Consider the following 22,933-nt stretch of genomic DNA (forward strand, 5'->3'; position numbering starts at 1 on the left):
TATTGAATATTATTTTTTTTTTAAATGAGTACATCTATGTAGAGTATGTCCCTTTCAGAAATGAACATATATATATATATATATATTATATATATATATATTTTTTTTTTTGTATTTTATTTATATGGAGAATAATTATTAAAAAAAAAAACACCCTAAAAAATTTTTTTTTGTCAGATACAGGGAAGAATAACTTCTATGCTATTTATTTTTTAAAAACCAACGGTTCACACAACTCATAAACATATATATATATATATATATATATATAATAAATACAAGAACATAATATTTTAAATAATTATCCATATGCTTTTTTTCTTGTTTATATTTCTATTTATTATATATATTCCAAAGACACCAAAAAAAAAAAAAAAAAAAAAAAAAAATTAGAAGGAAAAATGAAACATATTTCTTTTTTTTTTACAACTCCATATTAATATGATATAAAATAATATTCAAAAAAAGAACAAATCATGTTATATATAATATTATTAAAAAAAATTTTTGATTAATAAAATAACAAAATAAATTAAAACGTTTTTTATTATATAAAAAATAATATTTTATATTTTATTCTTAATATTATGTATATATATATATATATATATATAATATATTTTTTTAATATAAACGAATTGTTCTTATTGTATTTTATTTTTTCTTTTTATACCATTATTTATTTATTATGACTTTAATGCCATAATTTGTATGCGAACACATCATCCTTTTGAATAATAAACAATAAATTATAAGCAAAGTTTTTCTTTTTTTTTTTTTTTTTTTTTTTTTAATATATTAGGGGCACAATAATGCACTTTATATTGAATATTATTTTTTTTTTAAATGAGTACATCTATGTAGAGTATGTCCCTTTCAGAAATGAACATATATATATATATATATATTATATATATATATATTTTTTTTTTTGTATTTTATTTATATGGAGAATAATTATTAAAAAAAAAAACACCCTAAAAAATTTTTTTTTGTCAGATACAGGGAAGAATAACTTCTATGCTATTTATTTTTTAAAAACCAACGGTTCACACAACTCATAAACATATATATATATATATATATATATAATAAATACAAGAACATAATATTTTAAATAATTATCCATATGCTTTTTTTCTTGTTTATATTTCTATTTATTATATATATTCCAAAGACACCAAAAAAAAAAAAAAAAAAAAAAAAAAATTAGAAGGAAAAATGAAACATATTTCTTTTTTTTTTACAACTCTATATTAATATGATATAAAATAATATTCAAAAAAAGAACAAATCATGTTATATATAATATTATTAAAAAAAATTTTTGATTAATAAAATAACAAAATAAATTAAAACGTTTTTTATTATATAAAAAATAATATTTTATATTTTATTCTTAATATTATGTATATATATATATATATATAATATATTTTTTTAATATAAACGAATTGTTCTTATTGTATTTTATTTTTTCTTTTTATACCATTATTTATTTATTATGACTTTAATGCCATAATTTGTATGCGAACACATCATCCTTTTGAATAATAAACAATAAATTATAAGCAAAGTTTTTCTTTTTTTTTTTTTTTTTTTTTTTTTTTTTTTTTTTTTTCTTTTTTAAAAGGTTATTTTCTATCAATTTATAATTTTTATCTTTTTTTTTTCAATATAAAATTTGAATATATTTATGAATTTTAAGTATTTTATTTATTTTAAAAAAAAAAACTTTTATTGTTTTTGATTACTATATTTTAATATTTTATTACTTATTTTTCTTTCCCCCATATATTATGTTTTTTTTTTTTAAGAATGTTTTACATTTATCTATTTATTTATTTATTGATTTTTTGATATATTAATTTTCGTTATGTGTTTTATTTATAATAATTAATATTACAAAAATAAACATTTATAATTAAATAATATAATTTTTTAAAGAATATTGATTTAATCTGATTTTTCTTATAATATGAATTATTTTTAATTATACAAAAATATACATTTTATAATATACTTTGATTCTTTTTTTTTTTTTTTTTTTTTTTTTTTCGTTATAAATATTCTGTTGCTTCGATATATATGTTTGTATATGCTATTTATGTAAATTTTACATAATAATAAATATATATGTACATTTCACTTTTTCCAAAGTACATATATAAAAATTAATCTATATATAATAATAAATATAAGAACAAAATGGGCAAAGGAAGCAATGCTTGTGTACGCTTCAAAAATAAAATAAAATAAAATAAAAGGACATACAAATATATATATATATATATATATATATATATATGTATATATATATGTGCATATGTATATACATATATTATTATTAATATATATGTTTTTCTTTTTTTTTTTTTTTTTTTTTTTTTTTTAATAGAAAAGAAACCAGGCTAGGGAAAGAAAAAATGTAGAAGTTAAAGGAGGAAAATCTCAATTAAAAGCAAACAAGGAAGCTTTAAATGTAACTTGCAAGGTAAAAAAAAAAAAAGAAAAAAAAAAAGACCATATTATAAAAATAGGTTTAAATAATTCATATAAAATATAATGAATTGTTTTTGAGAAAGAAAAAAATGAAAATATACACATACATTTTCCATTCATTTATTTTATTTTTATTTTATTTTATTTTATGTATTTATTTTTTTTCCTAAAGGTATGTTATACTGTTTTTATGCAGACACAAAGTATTTCACAACTAGCCGAACATGCAGAAAATAAACATAATAAGGATGTTAAAGAATGCTTTCCACAAAAATTTATAGATACATAAAATGTGTAAAATTATTATATTTTTGTTTCTTTTATCTATTTTTAATATTTTTTTTTATGTTAATGATCATTATTATTTAATTTTAATAAGTTACAACATGTTAAAACAATATATATATATATATATATATATGTATGTATATTTTAATAAAGACATATATCTAGGCTTTAATAAATAAATTAAAAATTAATATCATAAGAAATTAAAAAAAAAAAAAAAAAAAACATTTACAAATCTATAAAATTTTAAATATTTATGAAATAATTAATTCATTCTTATTAATTATAAAAAAAAAAAAAAAAAAAACACAGTATTAATAAAATAAAATACACAAATATAAAATAATTTGAGAAAGAAATATTATTATTTTAATTTATATAGAATTTTTCAAAGAATATAAAAATTTATATATATCACAAAAAAAATGGTCATTTTTTAAAAAGGAGCTACTGAGTAAGTGTAATGATAGTTTCATATTTTTTAATAGAAATGGATTAATTTCATATTTTCTTAAAACAAATTTATTATAAATAGATAGTACTTTACCTTTAATACTCTTTATTTCATCATAAAAAAAACTATTATAATAATGAAGTATAATATTTTGTTTATTAAAGAAAAGATATATATTAATTATTAAAATAATTATTCTATTAATTAAATTAGTAAAACAAATAATAATGTTTGAATCAAAGAAATCTACTTTATTATTAAAACAAAAAAGATGTATATAATCATCTAAACTTTTTTTAATTTCTGAAATATATTTCATTTTTATAATTGATATAATAATTTCTATAAAAGTTTTTTCATTCCGCAAATTATTATTTTCCTTACTACAATTAAAAGGTGTATGATTGAACGACAATAATTCGTTCATAATATTTTTCCATGTACGTCTATATTTCAATAATTCAAAATTATTCTTATATATTGTAATATTACGTATATGTATATTATGTTTAAAATTCTTAATATTTATATTGTTTATAAATACTTCTTTTTTTTGATTATCCATAGTATCAAGGAATGTAAAAAAATTAATAACTCCTTCTTTTTCTTTATTCTCAAAATATTCTCTAGTGTCTTCTTGATATAATAAATTATTATTATGTTCAGTAGGTGGTTGAACGAAAGACTTAACACAATGAATATTATTATTATAAAAACTATTTATGATATCATGTTCAGTATTTATTTGATTAATCCTTTTATGGTCTTGCTGAAAATTATTAACAACATTTTTTTGCTTTATAATATTCTCACCCGTGTCCATAATATCTATAATATTATATATATAATAGAATAGAAACAAATGATTCAAGGATATATTATTAATAAACAAATTATACTTTTCTTGATCAAATAATTTCAATGGTTTATAATAATGTTCATCTTTAATGCAAGGTTTCGTTTGATTAATACAAAAAATTAAAATAGATGAGCTTATATCTTTATAATGTTTTATAATATAATATATAAAAAATTCAGAACAAGTAATATAATTAACATTCTTTGATAAATGTAATACATTTCTTTTCATAAATGATAAGACACTAATTTTGGTTTTATATCTAATTAATTCGCTTTCATCATTTAACATATATATTAGACAACTATATAATACAATAAAAAAACTTGTGAATAAATTATAGCTTCTGACATATTTTAGTGGATTTTTTATATATATCATATCGAATGTTATATTTTGATTTGCTATTTTATTATGTACCATTTTTTTTATATTTTTGTGTTGTTCCTGTTTATACCATTTGAAATATTTTAAATTGCTGTCCAACATATGATAGGCACTACTACAATCATTATCATTATAATTATTATTATTATTATTATTATGATTATTATCATCACTATAACTATTTTTCATTATGATACTTTCCTTATTTAAAAACTTTTCCTCATAAATATTTGACACATTATTTTTAACCATTCTAATATTCTCACTTCCAATATGTCCCTTTTTATAATTGTTTTTCTTTCCTTTTTTAATTTCTTTATATCTCATGAAAGATGCTGGTGGTAATAATACCCTCTTATCTATTTTATGAATATTTTCTTTCTTTTTTATTTGCTCAGCATCATATTCAATAATACCATAATTAAGAAATGCATTTACAAAACATTTTGCATATGTTGAAGAATTTTTATTATATAATAAGGAAAAAAAATTCATAAAAATGAGTTGATAAAAATATACATAATTAAAAATATCAATTTGATGAATATTTCCATTTGGTAAAGATAATTTTATATATTTCTTCTTCTCTTCATTAATATAATCATATATACTTTGTATAAAATGATTTCTTGAAACATGATTCATAGTTTCATTTTTACAATACTGTTGTTTCATATATTTATTAAAATATTTTAAACAAATAAGATAACTATATGATATAATATACTTATCTAAATAATGACTATGTATATTTTCTATATAATATGATTTCATTTTTTCAAATATAACTAAGTTTTCAAGAGATATATATTCAACAGCTGATAATATTATTTTGAAACAATATTTTTTTATTTTCATATTATTTTTATATATATCAATAATCTCAAATAATAATAAATAAATATATATATATATATTCTCATCTAATTTTTCATAGCCCACCTCATTTATATATTGTTGTATATTATTCACTCTATTTTTATAACATACGTTCATATTTATATCGTCTTTTTTTAATATATATAAAAAAGGATATTCCTTATTATGACAATTTTCATATAAAAATTTAAAAGAAGAATAATTTGATGTGTTACTTAAACTATTTTCTTTTTCCTTGAACATTTTTTTTTCATTTCGTTTTATATTCAAAAACCAATTGTACAAAAGAGACTCAATAAAAACTTCATTCTTATTATACATATATAAATCTAAAAGACACACCAAATTACTCACCGTTTTGGTTATTTTTATTAACAATTCATTAACTAATACAGATATGAACATATCATTATTATATGATAATAACTTGTTGTATAATAACATAACAATATTTTTATTTATACAAATACTTATTTTGTTATATAAAATATTTAATATTTGGAGAATTAACAAATTTTCTGTATATGAGTTGCTTTTTAAAAAGAGGTACAAAAACTGAAAAAATATTTTCCTAAATTTTTTTTTATTTTCTTCAATTAAATATTGAAATTCTATCCTTCGAATAAATTCGATAAATAAAAGGAGATAAGGATTATTGTTACTACTACTATTATGATGATTATTATTTTTTTCATTTATTTCACTTTTTATCACATTTATAAGAATTTTTTTTAAAAAATTAAAAATCACATTTTTTTTTTTCAATTTTAAATATATATGCAAATAGACATTAATTATAATTCTACATACTAAAACTTGTACAAAATAATTTCCATATCTAAATAATTTTTTTAAATAATCACAGAAAATGAAATATATATTTATGTTACTATTTATATAATCATTTGTTGTATCATTTTTATTATTTACATTAACATTATTATAATCATCATATTTTTCCTTATCAGGGTTATATTTTTTTTCGATTAAATTTTCTTCATTATATATACTATTGTTATTCTTTTCATTCTTAAAAAAAAATTCGGGTATCTTATTAGTGGATGCTAAATCTCCTTTATTACTTTTTAATAAAAAATAATCATCATTATTAAATATTATTATGTTTGAAAGAAATATTAAAATGGGTATAAACTCAGCAAAGAAATTTGAATAATCAAAATAAGACTTACATTCATTTTGATTAATAAAATGATTAGTTAAAAGTTTGCATTTTTTAATAAACACATTTAAAAATACTTTTAATAAATTAATAGAATTAAGTATATCAAAAACGGTTAAATTAATATTTTTGAATATTCTCTTTTTACTACCTGTACAGAAATAATACATATTTGAAGATACATGATATGAAGAATTTAACTTGGATAATAATCTTTTGGTCAATATATTATATAAAGAGGTACTTGAATTCTTTAATGAAAATAAATCACTTTTATAATATGTTAAGGATATATTATATATGTCGTTAATATATTCATATAATGTTTTATTATCTATAGTAGTATATATATGTTTTATTATATTTAAACAAATAACCTTTTTATATTGGTTATTACCATTATATAAATAATTTAAAATAATTTTTATAATAAAATTATATATTATATATTGTTCTTTTATTCTATATGATTTTGTTAAACATCCTAAAGCTAAGCACATATTATTTGATTTTCTTAAAAAATTTATATTAATTCTTTTACTGTCTAATATAAGCATATGCAGCTTTCTATTCATATTAAAGTTGTAATTATAATAACTAGTATTATCTGTATCAGACGTGCTATCGTTATCTAAATTATTATCATTTTGTAAATTCTTTGGTATATTTATTTTATTTCCATGTTTTATAAAATTCATGGAAAGTATATCATTGATGTCCATATTTTCTTCTTCTGATAACATCAGTATATTATTGAGCTTATTAATGATTCGATTCAATGTTTCTAAATTCTCATCATAATAAGCATTGTCGCTATTATTATACCTATCAACATTACTATAACTTTTATTTTTACTATACATATTATTGTTCATGTTATCATCTATTTCGTTATCCACTTTATTAATTGCACATAAACCCTTTTCTTGTATAATAGAAAAATCCTCCCTTTTTTCTATGTCCTTATGTGATTCTTCCAAATTATCATTTTTTGTTAAATTTTTATCTTTCTCGTCTTTTTTATTGGAGCTAGTTACACACGAGTTATCATGATTTATCCGGTTTTCCTTCTTTATATTTTCATTTTTGAAAATATGCAAAATGATATATATATAGAACAAAGGAATAGATTGCATTTCTTCATTACTTTTTAAAACAATAATTCTACAGATATTTAGTAAACAATCAGCTAAATATTGCTGACAAGCTACATGTTTTGAATATAATAATAAACATAAAAGATTCTGAATTATAAAATGTACTTCCTCATTATTAAAAAATGTTATAGATTTATTCGGTTTTTCTTCTTTATTATTATCATTTTGTTTTATAGTTGTCGATTCATCATGTTTAGGGCACGATTCTTCTATTTTCTTGTTGTTTTTCTGTTTTTTTTTCTTGTTTTTTTTCTTGTTTTTTTTCTTGATTTCTTCATTATCTCTTATATTTTGACAGATATTCATATATTTATCTTCATTCAAAATTAGATCACGTGTGAGATTATATTTAAAACAAAAGTCAACAATAGATGTTATCATAGAACATATATACTTTATGGATAACCATATTATAATGGAAGTTGCCTCTTTCTCATTTTCCTTTTCAAATATTAAATGTCCTCTACAATCAAAAAAGAAATTTTTGGAATTATTTAAAAAAAGAAAATTTAAATAATTAATAACATAATATAATATATTACATATATATATTTTTAATAATATTAAATAATAATTATTTCTAATTTCTTCATCTTCATTTTTTATATATTCATATAATTTCATCTGATCATAATTTAAATATGTTTCTAATTTACATAAATTTATTTCATCAAATTTATAATAGGTAGACATATCCAACATTTTATTAAATTGTGTATTTTCTATTAAATATAAAATAAATTCATTAATATAATATGCTATTTTGTACATGCAATTATTTTCTATATCTTTATGTTTTGTTAATTTTATTATATGTTCCTTTTTAATTCTGGATATAAATTTTTGTAATATGTACAAAGGGATATTTTTTGGAGTAAGGAAAATATTACTATATTCATTAATATTATCATAATGTATATTATAAGATGGAATTTTTTTGTTTATACAATTATTATTACAACTACTATTAACAATATTTATATTTTTGGTATATATATTATCATTTCCTCCAAATAAGTAGTTTATATAATTAATCATATACATATTACTTTTTTTAATATTTAATATATCCATATGTTTATCAATAAAATGACAAAAAAAATCAGTTCCGCAAATATATTCCGTTTTATTAAATTTTATATTAATATGGTCTTTCAAAAATACCATATTTTTATTATTATCATTAAGATGGTCTAGTAAAAAGAAATTATTATTAATCTTATTTAATGACATAAAACACATTCGTAATAAAAATGCAAAAAAGGAATGATCGACTTGCTTATGCGATTGTATAAGTGGTAAAAATAAATTATTTAATGATATAAACTTATGCTTCTTTAATAAAATAATACTTACAGTTTTAAAAAATAATTGCTTTGACATGATGTATAATTCTTTCCATGTTGTTTTTATATTAAAAAGGAAAAATAGAAAATTTATATTTTCAAAATATGAACAATACTGAAATATTATATTTAAAATATCTGCACTATATATAGAAGATTCAATACACATATCTTTATTTATACTTTTAAATAAAAGAAATATTATATTCATTAAATAAGAATCGTATAAAAACAAATAATTTTGATCATTTATATATTTATCATTAGGTAAGTAGCACATACAAGATAAATAACTATTTTCTATAAAAGCATCTTTACTATGTATATGGTCCCTATTCTTATAAAATATATTGTTACCATAAAGAAATGTAAAAATGTTTGCATAAATATTTGTATAATTCTTCTTTTGTGAAACATGTTCACAAAAGGATTCATTATATAAAGTATCTAATGCATTATCATTTGATCCCCTTTTTTCTGATGAATTACACACACTGATATTATTCAATTTATTATCTCTTATAAGGTTAATATGATTATTTATTTTGTCCTTTTTTTTTTCAATTTGTATATGAACATTTATTTTTATTTCTACTTCTATATCGTTTTCTTTATCTTTTTCTATTTCGTTTTTTTTTTCTATTTCGTTTTTTTTTTCTATTTCGTTTTCTTTTTCTATTTCGTTTTCTTTTTCTATTTCGTTTTCTTTTTCTATTTCGTTTTTTTTTTCTTTTTGTATATTTCTTGTTTTTCTTTTTTCCTTGTTCTTATTCTTGTTCTTCTTGTCCAATTCTATCATTCTTTGATAAAATATAAAAAATTTTTCAAAAAATAAAGAAATATATTTTCTATATGAATCTCTACTAGCCCTAGAACTATCCGTTATAGTTACATTTAAAAAATTTAGAAATAAATACAAATCACAAATATTTAAATATTTGTTCTCACATATGAATGTTAAAATAGATAAGATAACTTCATCATTTGAATGATATAATAAATTTTTTAAAGTCTTCACATTTAATAAAATATCATTATTAAGTTGATAAAAATAATCATTTTTATAATTAACAATTTGTAAATCCTGATTCCTTCTTAAAGTACATAAGGTGTATAATTCTAAGTACATTATATTTTCAATTGAATGGAAATTATATAAACCATATCTTTGTAATTTTTTTTTTTTTTTTTCTTCTTCACTTATATTTATAACAATATCTTTTTGTTTATATAAATTTATAATTTTATAATTCAAGAAAATATTATCATCCTTTTTCTCTATAAATTCATTAAAAAAAAATAGTTGACATAATTCTTCTTTTTCAAATAGATGAATATTTATAAATTCAAAATAATTTTTATTCATCACATTATTCGAACATTTGTAATTTTCATCCCATAACATAATAAAATTGTTTTTTTCTTTTGGTATTGCATAATTTTGTTTTTGAACATGATCAAAATTATAATTTAATTTTATTGTTTCATCTTTTAAGGCAATTTCATTTTTATTTCCATATTCTGGATCAAGATAATCTTTTAATTTGAAATATTCTTTATTAAGAATAAAGGACACATAATTATGATCATTTTTGTAAAAAAGCTCGATAAATTTTTTTACATAAAATGTTTTCATAAATAAATCTTCTGTTAGTAAAATATTTTTGATAAAAATATAATACAATAAATATTTTTCTTCAGAATGCACAAAGATATGTTTAATGCATTGTTTTATTAATTCAAATAAACTAGCCATAAAATACTCATCATTTCGAAAGAAACAATAAAATAGATATTCCAATATATTTTTTTCACACATAGAATTCTTAAAATAATTTAATAATAAAGACAGACATAAATATTTCCTTTTTTTTTCTTGATTAAAAATAATATATGTTAAATGTTGATATATATCATTTTTTATACATATATTTTTTTTGCTAGTAAGTAAAAACTCATAAATACTTATACAACTATTCCATATGTTTTTTATATTATACCAACAATACTTTTTTAAAATCATTAAAATAGAATTAATAATAAAATTATATAATTCTTTTAAAAATATTATTTTTTCCTTATATGTTAAAATCTCAAAATCTAACTTTATGTGATTAATATTTAAAGGTTCTTCTGCACTTAATAATTTTTCATCTAATTTTATATGGAACATTATTTGTTTACATTTTTCCATATCTTCATTTAAATTATAACTTTCATAATTTATTATATTAAATGTCCTTTTACCTTGATATCTTATCAACTCCTCTTCATTATTTTTTATGATTCTGTTATTCTTGTTTATTTTAATTGTACCATCATTTGGGTTACATGTGTTGGAATATATAACGTTCATTTCTTTCATCATATAATTTGTATTATCCTTTAAAGTATCATATATATTATTAGATGAAATATGTTCCTTACTAATTTTATTTTCTTCCATATATAAATGATTTTGTTTATATAATTCTTCAAGGTTCATTTGTTCACGCTCACTACATATATTGTTATCATCACTACATATATTGTTATCATTACTACATATTTTATTATCATCACTACATATATTGTTATCATCACTACATATTTTGTTATCATCACTACATATATTGTTTTCATTACTACATATTTTGTTATCATTATATATTTTACCATTATACATTTGTTCATTGCAAATATTACTTCCTTGTTCAAAAACATAATTTAACTTTTCACTTTTTTGTAACCAATAATTTATACTCTCAATACAAAGAAATATAAAAAATGGGTTCCTCGTACTTGAACATAATAAATTTTTTATTTTAAAAAACAAGAGAAAATAATGGAAATTTTCAAAAATATTTGTATTTTTTACATTTTTATATTTTATAATCAAAATGCTTCTATATTTACACAATATTAAGAAAGGGTTTTCTTTCTTTTTTTCGTTAATAATATTATTACAATCATTTAATAAATTTTTTATATTTTTTGTGAGTTCCAAACGTTCATAGCATTCTTCGATACTTGGATAATTCTGTTCATTTTTAAGTTTATCATTTGATTTTATCAAATTTTCAAATGTAAAATCATTAATAAAATGATCATTTGAACTATTATCATGTATATGATCATTATATATAATATCTCTGTTTCCCTTATGATTTATATTTACCTGTTCATTTTTTATTAATTCTGAAAAATTATTTGGTATGTCATAAGAAGAAAAATGTTCCTTATTATCATTATAATTATGGTAAATTACATTATCTCTGTTGTTCTTATTTCCATTTATTTTGTATGATCCTATATTTTCTAATGTACCAGAACCTGTTTTATTATTTAACCATCCATTTATTATATTCTCATAATCAATTATAATATATTTAACTTGCTGATATATTAAACACACATGTGTACATATATCCTTATCAAATGGAAAATTTGATAATATGTTTCTTAAATTATGTGAAATAAGAAAAAAAATATGCAACAATTCTTTAGATATAAAATTTATTGTTGCATTTATTTGGTAGGTAATTAAAAAGTTTGCATAGATATTTAAATAATTTTGATTTCTTTTTAAAAAGGCAATTTTTAATTTATCATTAATATACTTTAATATATAAATATAAAAAAATTTATTTATATGTTCATTATTAAATATATGATAATTATTTATTAAATATTCAATAATTAATGTTTTACAATTATAATAATCTTCATAATAGTTTTCTTTTTTTTTATCTTTTATATGAACAAATGCATTTTTTAAAAAATGAAAAATTAATTTCTCTTTCCACTTATAATAATTCGTATCGGTAAATATATAAAAATTTATAACTTTTAATGGATTTTTTTTTATTTTTATATTTCTAAAATATATTATTAAATATATAAAATATTCTCCTATTAATATATTTGTTTCATTATATATTGTAAAGTACTCATAATAATTTTCAAAAAATAAGGTTACATTTGCTTTTACATCTGTTACATTTAAACAACAATTTTTCCAATATAATAAAATATTTTCTTTATTTTTTTCTAATAAATTATTTGAACTAACTAAATTACATAAAACCAATTTGTGAATATTTATTAGTTTTTTTTCAATTTCCTTTATTTCAATTTTTTTCACTTTTTCAAAAAATTTCAAGCCTGTATTATTCATTTTTTTTTTTTTTTTTTTTTTTTTTTTTTTTTTTTTTGTTCCTTTTTTCTTTTTCTGTTTTTTTTCTTCTTTTTATGTGTTTTTCTTTTATAATAAAAACATTACATTATTAATAATAACATATATATATATATATATATAATATATAAGGATTATATTATATATTTATATTTTCATATTTATAATATTGATCATTTGGCATTACTTTAAACCAATTCGATTAATAATTAATCTTTTTTTTTTTTTTTTTTTTTTTTTTCCTTTTGTTTAAAATATTAGAATTTTATATAATATCCTATTTTAAAAACTATACATTATCATATTTATATAATATATTATTTCATTTTATTTTATTATCATTATAATAATTTTTTTTTTTTTTTTTTTGTATTTAATTTTTGAAAATGATTAAGAGACTAATTCAGTATTGACAAGAAAAAAATAAATAAAATAGAAAATAAATAAAAAAATAAAAAGAGCATTTCTAAATAATGTAATAAAAGACCTTTATATTGGGTATATTATTAATATATATACATATATATTATATTTATATATATATATATATAATATATATATATTTATGTTGTAATGTATAAATTATATAATAATCAACGTGGCCTTAATATCTGTAAAATATATTTATTATGTATATATTATTGTTCTCAACAGCAGTAATACATACAATATTAATATATATATATATATATATGTGATTTAATACCGTTGTTTTTTTTTTCCATACAATAATAACATTATACATATAATATATTATACATAGATTCATTTTTATATTTTAATTTTTACATTTCATATGAAATATTTTTTATATAACTTTTTTTAGAAACAATACATGGGGAAAAAAAAAAAAAAGTATTTCATAAGTGTAGTAGGATAGAAACTTTATATTTCTATTTTTTATGTATTGTTATGAAAAATAACTTTTTTTTTTTTTTTTTCTTTGCCTTTTTTTTTTGTTAAAATTTTGAGTTTTTTCCTACCATAAATGGTTCAAATACATGATGCAAAATCTCCTTTCCTGTTACCCTTATATAAAGGTGATGTTTAAAAAGAAAATAATATATGAAAAAATAAAAAGATAATAATAATTAGAATATATATAATATATACCTATATAAATATAAACAAATATAAAAAAAAATATATATATATATATATATATATATTTTTTTTTTCTTTCACCTCTCAGTTTACGAAAGTAACAACATTTTTTTTTGTAAAGGAAATATCATAACAGGGCCTAATATATTTTTCCTCCTCTTTACTTATATAATTATAATTATTTCGGTTTTACCTATCTATATAATAACGTAAGTATACTTTGAAACATATAAGTAATTAAATATATATATATATATATATATATATTTATATTTATATGTGTGCTTATATTTTATATTTATTATGTTCCTTTTCAATCTTATTATATCTTGCATGTCTTCAAAAAAGTCATACAATTTCATAAAAATGTATCAATATTATTGCAATTTTTAATATATCTTAATATATGTAATACATATATTTTTCTACTTTTCTTTTAATAGATATTTCCAAATAGATAGTTCCTTTTGTTTAACCGTTGCTCTTGTTTCCCTGACAATTTTCTTTGTATTAGTTTTATTTTTTTTAACAACTACAGCATTTTGTGACCCTGGAATGTACGATTAAAAAAATATATATATTTAATATACATATATATTCAAACCATTTATTCATAATAAAAATAATATTAAAAAAAAAAAAATTTTTTTTTTTGACTCATTTTAGAATACCTAAAAGGAATTATGTTGATTTATCATTGCCAAAAGGACGAAGTAAAAATTAAAATTATTATATGTAATTAACAATATATATATATATATATATTTTTTAATATTATTATTTTATTTTTTTTTTATATAGCTGCATTTACTACTGTAAAAATAAATGGAACAATTATAAAACAGTATTGGTGTGGTATGTTATCACAAAAAAATAAAAACAATAAATATATCCAAAATATATTTAATAAAATTCCCACGTAAAGTATATAAATAAATATGATATATTTTATTTTTTATAGTTAACTGTAATCATTTTAAAGAACCTAGAAGTAAACATTGTTATACATGTAATAACTGCGTCACAAAATTTGATCATCACTGTGTATGGTAAGATACTAAAATAGAAAATTTTCAAAAATAAACTATATATATATATATTTACATATATATATGTATAATTTTTATTTTTATTTTCCTTTTAGGATTGGTAATTGTGTAGGAAATCGAAATTATAGACGATTCTTTTTTTTCATTTTAAATTTATCCATCCTTTCAACAATAATATGTTTTATATTCATTGGACTTTTTATTGTAATATAATTAAAAAGGATTTATATACTTATCATTATCATCTTAATAAAGTTTATCTTATTTTTTATACATGTGTAGCCATATATATATATATATATATACATATACATATATTTTTTTTTTAATATTTATATAGCAATTGTGTATTAAGGAAAATGGCAGCTTGTCATTTCAGCCAATTTTATATACAATAGGAGAATATCCACACATGTAATAATTTTAAGAATACAGACAAAAAATATTAAATATAAATAAATTGAAAAATAAAAAAAATTGTTCATATTTAAAATAAAGAATATATATATATATATATATATATATATATATATATATATTTTTTTATTAATTACTTGTACTTATTTATTTCACAAAACATTTTTTTATATATGTCATTATTTTATTTGTAGAACCTTATATATTATTTATTCCTTTCCATCCTCCCTTTTGTTAATTAATTTATTTGTATATCATTTACAAATGGTACTACAAAATAAGACAACCTATGAAGATATCCAGGGTTTATATTCGGGAAATAATCCATTTGATGAAGGTAAAAAAAAAAAAAAAAAAAAAAAAAAAAAAATGTATATTTATATGTATATTATTTGTAATGCCCTCTTCATATTTTTAATTTTATTTTTTCTTATTTGTAGGGAAATATATAAATTTGAAAAAGTTTTTATTTACACCCGTGGATAAAATGTAATTATAATTTAAATATTAGAATATTGATCGTATATAAAAATAGACACATATATATATATATATATACATATTTTTTTTATTTTTAGCCAAGTCGAATGGAAAGATATTGTAAAGGTGTCAGTATAATATTATAAGGGTATTTTTTCTGATTTAACTTTTTTTTTAATTTTTCAATTTTTTTTTTTTTTTTTGTTTCTTTTTTTTAATAAATTAAAATTAATTCTCTTGTATAACCAGAGTTATACTTTTTTTGTTTACTTTTTTTTTTATTTTCTTTCTTTCTTTTTTAAAGAATATAACACATTTACTAATATTAATTTGTCAAAAATATATTAACATTTTCAAAACGCTCTAATAATACAATAAAATAAAATAAAAATAACAGTTTTTATTTAAAAAGAAATAAAACAAAAAGGAAAAAAGAATTAATTTAAAAATATTAGGAGTCTTAAAATAAATGATAATTTTAAATAAAAGAAAAAAAAAAAAAAAATAACCAGGAAAAAAAAAAAATGTGTATACAACAAAAAAAAAAAAAAAAAAAATATATATATATATAATTAAAATATAATATAATATCATAAAAAAATCATATAAATGATATAAACATATTTTATATCATACAAGAATTAAAAATGTAATATATTTGAAATATATTAAATGAAATATAATAAAAAAAAAAAAAAAAAAAGTTATTATAATTTATTATATATATAAAGACATATATGTAATTATATATATAGCTTCACTTTTTCTTTTTTTTAATCGGAAACATTTTTTATAAAAAATAGAGTTAAATCAATATAACTTTTCTTTTTTTTATCCACTTTTTTTTTTTTTTTATCTTTTAATTTAACGGCAGCGGGATCATAAACCTCGATTGTTTTTTCTTCTTTCATGAGCGTATCCCACATGATACAATTACTGTTTAATCTTTTTAAGCAGAAACTCCTATGAAAAAAAAAAAAAAAAATACATATATATATATATATAATATAAACTTTATATTTTATATTAAAATTATTTTATCTTCTGATTTTACTTTATAAATTTATTATTATCAATATGGGATAATTCCTCAAATAACGGCATGACAACAAATTTCAAAAACGTTATTTGAGATTTACAAACTTCATTGTGTTTTGTCCTATCACACAAAGGTGATAAAGGCATTTTATTTTTTAATTCTTCATCTCCTTGCGTATAAAATTCAGATAAAACTCTCTGACACCAACAATAGTGTTCACTCCATGATACAGATCCATGAGATATATCTGCACTTTTTATAATCATTTTTGTTAATATTAATAAATCATCACTATTCTTTATATAATCGAAATCTTCATTTTCTCTTCTTATTCTAAACTTTGAAATTATTTCAAAATGATGTTTCATATCAGTACTTAAAATTAATTCAATGATATATGATCTCATCATTCGAAAATCCTAAATGTGAAAAATAAAAATAAATTCATAAAAATATATATATATATATATATATATATATATATATGTATTTACATTTACGTATAGGAACAAATATAATCTCACCTTTTCTGAAAAATTTTTCAAAATATTACATTGGTTTAGTTGTAATATTTTAAAAGTTATAGATGCATGATAATTTTCTAATACACTAATGTCATTATAAATAATACTTAAGGGGTGTAAACTGTTTACAAAAAATAAGTTATTATAACCAGGATGTCCTATATCATGACAAATTCCTGATATAAACATTACCAATTTTATTTTGTATTCCAGGTCATCATATATACCAAGTTTTTTGGCCAAACAAAAAAATTTTTGTGTTACCTGTAAGGAAAAAGTGTGTACGCAATGTGGTGTGTGAGTATTGTTTTGGCAGTTAAATATGAGGTCCAAAAAAAATATGAATATATATACATAAATAAAAACACACACATATATATATATATATATATATATATATGTATACATATATGCCTATTCATTCTTATTACCATGGTCGCGTGTATTGTATTATGATAAGGAACATTATTGTACTGCTTTTCAACAAAGCAGAGAAAGTTAATTATTATATTTATAGGAATATTATGATCAATAGTACATATTAAAGATAAATTAATATCAAAAAATGGATACTCAGATTCATCAAAATATGTTAAACAATTGAAATCCCAGTCTGATAAAAGTTTGTTATCAATGAATTGAATCATTTTTGTTAATTGGGATATATTAATTTGTTTCAAAAATTTTTTTATTTGTTTTTTATCTAAATCCACTTTGTCAGTACTTATACAATCATTGTTTGAAAAAGATTTGTTTAATTTAAAATCTACTCCTTTTGGCACTTCTTCCCCAGCAAAATTACTTTTACTTTTACTGACATAGGCCTCAATAAATTTTTTATTCTTTCAAGTGGAAAAAAATGGGATAATACATGAACACACACATATTATATATATATATATATATATATATAAAATAATATAAAATATGAATATACAAAAATATACATATGAATTTTGTTTCTTTTTTTTCTTTTTTTTCTTTTTTTTCTTTTTTTTCTTTTTTTTCTTTTTTTTCTTTTTTTTCTTTTTTTCCTTTTTTTTTTTTTTTTTTTTCTACCTCTGGATTTTCGAGAACGTTATAATCGATATTATACAAGTTATCAGATTTTGTTAATGTTGACAAACATTGTTCCAAAATATTCGAACAATAAGAAGTCTTCGTATGAACATTGAAATTTGTATCCGTCTCGTTCTCTAATTCCAAAATGACTTTTGTACACTAAAAAATGAAAGAATAAAAATAACAATAAAATAGGTATTTACAACAATTAAAAATATTATACACATATTAAATATATAAATAAATATATATATATATATATATATATATATATATATATATATATTCATATTACCTCCTTTAGCATATTAATTAAATCTTCAATTCCTGTTGAAATTTTTTTGTTACTGGTTTTATTTTTCATATCCGATTCTATTTTATCTAATTTATAGCCAGCTACCTATCAGAGATTATAAAACAAATGTATATTATTTTATATTATATTCTTTTTTCTATTGTAAGAACATATATAAGGAATAAAATAAATCCGTTTAAATATAATATTAAAGTGTATATGTATTTTTGTATATATAGTATAATTTTACACAACCATTTGAAGAACATACAAATAAATAGTTATATATATGATTATATATATATATATATATATATATATTTTTATGTATATCTTGATTTTTTAAATTTTGTCTTATGACTTACAAGTAAATTATAAAAAACATAACGTATTTGTAATTCTGAGGTATAACTTCCTATGTATAAGAATATGCACAAAGTTGTATATGCCAAAATCCGAAATACTCTAAAATAAAAATAATATATATATATATATATATATATATATAGATAGATTATGTAAATACAATTTTTTATTCATTTATTCTATATATCAACATATAATATACATCTTTTTCAACATTTTTTTGTTTAATCGATTTTAATTTTTTATAAAAATTACACATATATTTCAGGCACAAAGTCAGGTTTGGCGGAACCTACTAATATGATGCTACTTGAATTTAAGAATATAAATATTAAATGGATAATCCAATTATATTTGGTCCTAATAAAATTAAATAATATATATGAGTTAAGAATAAGTATGTACACACATAAAATATGCACATATATATATATATATATATATGTATGTATGTATGTATGTATATTTTTTTTTTTTTTTTTTACCGTGAGGGAAAGAATATATCTATTATAACCAGAGGAAGGAAACCATATATATACGTGAGTACATAAATCATTTCCAACTCGTAGGTTGTTGTAGGCATTTCGCTAAGGTTTGGATTATATTCAAGTGTTAAACCTATAGCTATATTCCATAGACCCCATAAAGCAACCATTAAAGAGAAAAGTACATAAGACATACATTCAGAATATTTACACAATTCTGTGGATCCAATAATTATAAAAAATATTAATATCAATGTATTAATAGCCATTAAAGTATGAAATAATATAATAATATATGTTTCTCTTCCCCAAGTACTTGTTTTAAGAGACCATGTTGTTAGTGGCCATATAATAAAAGATAATATTAACATAACAATTCCAATAATAATCATTCTAGATGATATCCAATTATTTAAATTTAATACATATAAAGATTCAATAGAATCATCATTAAATTTTAATGGTATTTTTTTTAATAATTCTTTTTCAGAAGATTCATTTTGACATGCATCTGCAAATGTACTTTTTAAAGGATTTGGTGGGTTTTTACTACTTAAGGAATAAATTTCTTTTTTTATTGTTATATTTCTTTTCCATATATCATAAAAATATTTTTCAAGAATACTCCTTTTATTTATATTGGTATCAAAATTTTTATCATTATTTAATTTTATATTAGTATTGTTTGATTTAATATTTCCTAATGATTTTCTAGATGAACGAAACGTATGATGAACATGATTTTGATGATGATCTTGAAGATTATCATCATGTTTATTATCAAAATTATTTATATTATCAATTTTTTTTATATTATCATCATGATTTAATCCATCGATTGTAATTTCATTACTACTATTAATATCGTCATAATTATTATAATTATCAATAATATTATTTTTATCATTTTTATTTTCATCATCAATTTTAATATTATCATTAAAACTTATAGAATTTCTTACTTTTAAATATAAATTTTTATAACTATCTTTATTTGTATTCTTTATATTAATTTCTTGTAATTCTTTTTTATTTTTGTCATTTGGAATATCTATTATATTATCTTTTAATTTTACAGAATTCGATTTTTCAGTTTTTAAAACTTTAACTTCTATATTAGAAAATTCAGAATTACATTCTGTATTAATATTACTTGTAGACCAGTTCAAAGAATTATTATCAGCATTTCTTTGATTTTGTCTATTATCTTCACTAATTCCTTCTTTATATGTGCGTAAAGAATTACTAGTTAAAGGAGACTCTTCATCAATTTCTTGTATATTTTTACGTGCATTATTTAATATATTAGATGGAAATGAAAATTCTATAGATTTTGTTTTACCAAGAATATTTAAATTTTTTAAATAGCTATTTTTTTTTTTTACTTTATTATCTTTTTCTACATTATCACTAATAAGTGACATATCTTTTAAACTGTTTTTCCTTTCATTCATATTTTCTACTATATTATCATCATTTTGTTCTACCTTTGTTTTTTCTTTATTTCGTAATAAATTCATTATAAAACTCTTTTTAGTTACTATAGCTTTATTTTTATTTATATTCTCATTTTGATCATTGATCGTATTACTATTAGACCTTCTTCTATTCCCTACATTCTTTTCAATATCTTGATTACTATTTTTATTATGTTCTTCAAAATCTTCTACCTTACCCATTTCATATACACATTGTCTTATTCCATATTCTTATCTTAACGTATTATAAGAAAATAATAATAATATATTAATTTATATATATATATATTGAAATATACGTATATTTAAAATAAATCTATATTTTAATATATCTATATTTAAATATATATGTATACTTATAAATCATTTACAAATTTTAAAAAAGGATATAATTCTGTTTTGCATTTCTTACATTTACTAATAACCAATAGTTCAGAAATGCTTTCTTGTAATCGATATATTATTTTCTTATGAATAAACGAAAAATTATAAAATCAAAGTTAAAAGTAATATGCACTATAAATATATTGTAATTTATATATAAATAAATATATGTATATATATATATATATATATATATATATATATATATATATATATGTACATATAATTTTTTTTTTTTTTTTTTTTTTTTTTTTTCAGATTTTGTCATTTTATTTATGGTTAATGGTATATATTTTTTTTATTATTAATACGCATAACACATATTTTATAAACAAAAAAAAATGTATATATATATATATATATATATATTTTTCTTTTTCTTTTTTTTGTTATTCTTTTATATATTTGATTTCTTTATAATTTATTATATACATATTTATTTATTTGATATATATTATATTATTTATTTTCCCCACCCCTACTTTGGAGAATTCATAGTGCATTTATTTTTTTTTAATCTTTTAAATATAAAATGAAAAATTTATTTTATATCTGTATAATTTAATAATACTTATAATACTATTTATGATAAGGATTAAACATGAAAAATAAAATATAAAAAAAATTAAAAATATATAATCATAATGCAAAAAAAAAAAGAAAAAAAAAAAAAAAATTATATTTTAAAAAAATATATAAAACAAAAAAGTAAAGAATAAAACTGAATATAATATAAGAATGAATACTTTTATAATAAATATTATAAATGTGCGTAGTGCATAAACAAAAAAAAAATATAAAAATATAAAAAAATATTATTTTTTCAAAATTACAATATTATATATGAAACATAAAAGATCATATTTTTTTATTTTTACAAATCAAATGTAAAACATTATATAATACATTTTTTTAATTTTAAACATTATTCATACGTCTTATTTTATATATTTTTCCATTAAACGATAAAGTAAAATAATAATATAATAATAAAATAATAATTACATACATATATATATATATA

At 17.8% G+C, this 22,933-nt stretch overlaps 4 protein-coding genes across 4 annotated transcripts; 2 read left to right on the forward strand and 2 right to left on the reverse strand.

Moving 5' to 3' along the window:
- Positions 1-2,208: 2,208 nt before the first annotated feature.
- On the forward strand, positions 2,209-2,791 carry PF3D7_1321200 (conserved protein, unknown function; the record flags this gene model as incomplete). The annotated part of the gene is made up of 3 exons (XM_001349915.1): positions 2,209-2,232; positions 2,399-2,494; positions 2,675-2,791. The coding sequence occupies 3 exons, from the start codon at positions 2,209-2,211 to the stop codon at positions 2,789-2,791; spliced, it is 237 nt and encodes a 78-aa protein (XP_001349951.1).
- A 373-nt stretch (positions 2,792-3,164) lies between these two features.
- On the reverse strand, positions 3,165-13,208 carry PF3D7_1321300 (conserved Plasmodium membrane protein, unknown function; the record flags this gene model as incomplete). Its single annotated transcript, XM_001349916.1, has 1 exon — positions 3,165-13,208. One exon carries the CDS (start codon positions 13,206-13,208, stop codon positions 3,165-3,167), a length of 10,044 nt encoding a protein of 3,347 aa, XP_001349952.1.
- Positions 13,209-14,214: 1,006 nt separating this feature from the next.
- PF3D7_1321400 (palmitoyltransferase DHHC8, putative) lies at positions 14,215-16,643 on the forward strand (the record flags this gene model as incomplete). Its single annotated transcript, XM_001349917.1, has 12 exons — positions 14,215-14,266; positions 14,419-14,539; positions 14,774-14,887; positions 14,997-15,043; positions 15,132-15,185; positions 15,292-15,379; positions 15,475-15,583; positions 15,720-15,793; positions 15,991-16,133; positions 16,237-16,285; positions 16,375-16,402; positions 16,581-16,643. 12 exons carry the CDS (start codon positions 14,215-14,217, stop codon positions 16,641-16,643), a joined length of 942 nt encoding a protein of 313 aa, XP_001349953.1.
- Positions 16,644-17,049: 406 nt separating this feature from the next.
- Positions 17,050-21,726, reverse strand: PF3D7_1321500.1 (3',5'-cyclic nucleotide phosphodiesterase beta; the record flags this gene model as incomplete). Its single annotated transcript, XM_001349918.1, has 9 exons — positions 17,050-17,239; positions 17,331-17,734; positions 17,840-18,103; positions 18,271-18,681; positions 18,899-19,060; positions 19,197-19,301; positions 19,562-19,661; positions 19,818-19,922; positions 20,048-21,726. The coding sequence occupies 9 exons, from the start codon at positions 21,724-21,726 to the stop codon at positions 17,050-17,052; spliced, it is 3,420 nt and encodes a 1,139-aa protein (XP_001349954.1).
- Between the last annotated feature and the right edge of the window lie 1,207 nt (positions 21,727-22,933).

This window comes from Plasmodium falciparum (assembly GCF_000002765.6).
Source record: "Plasmodium falciparum 3D7 genome assembly, chromosome: 13".
Taxonomy (NCBI): domain Eukaryota; phylum Apicomplexa; class Aconoidasida; order Haemosporida; family Plasmodiidae; genus Plasmodium; species Plasmodium falciparum.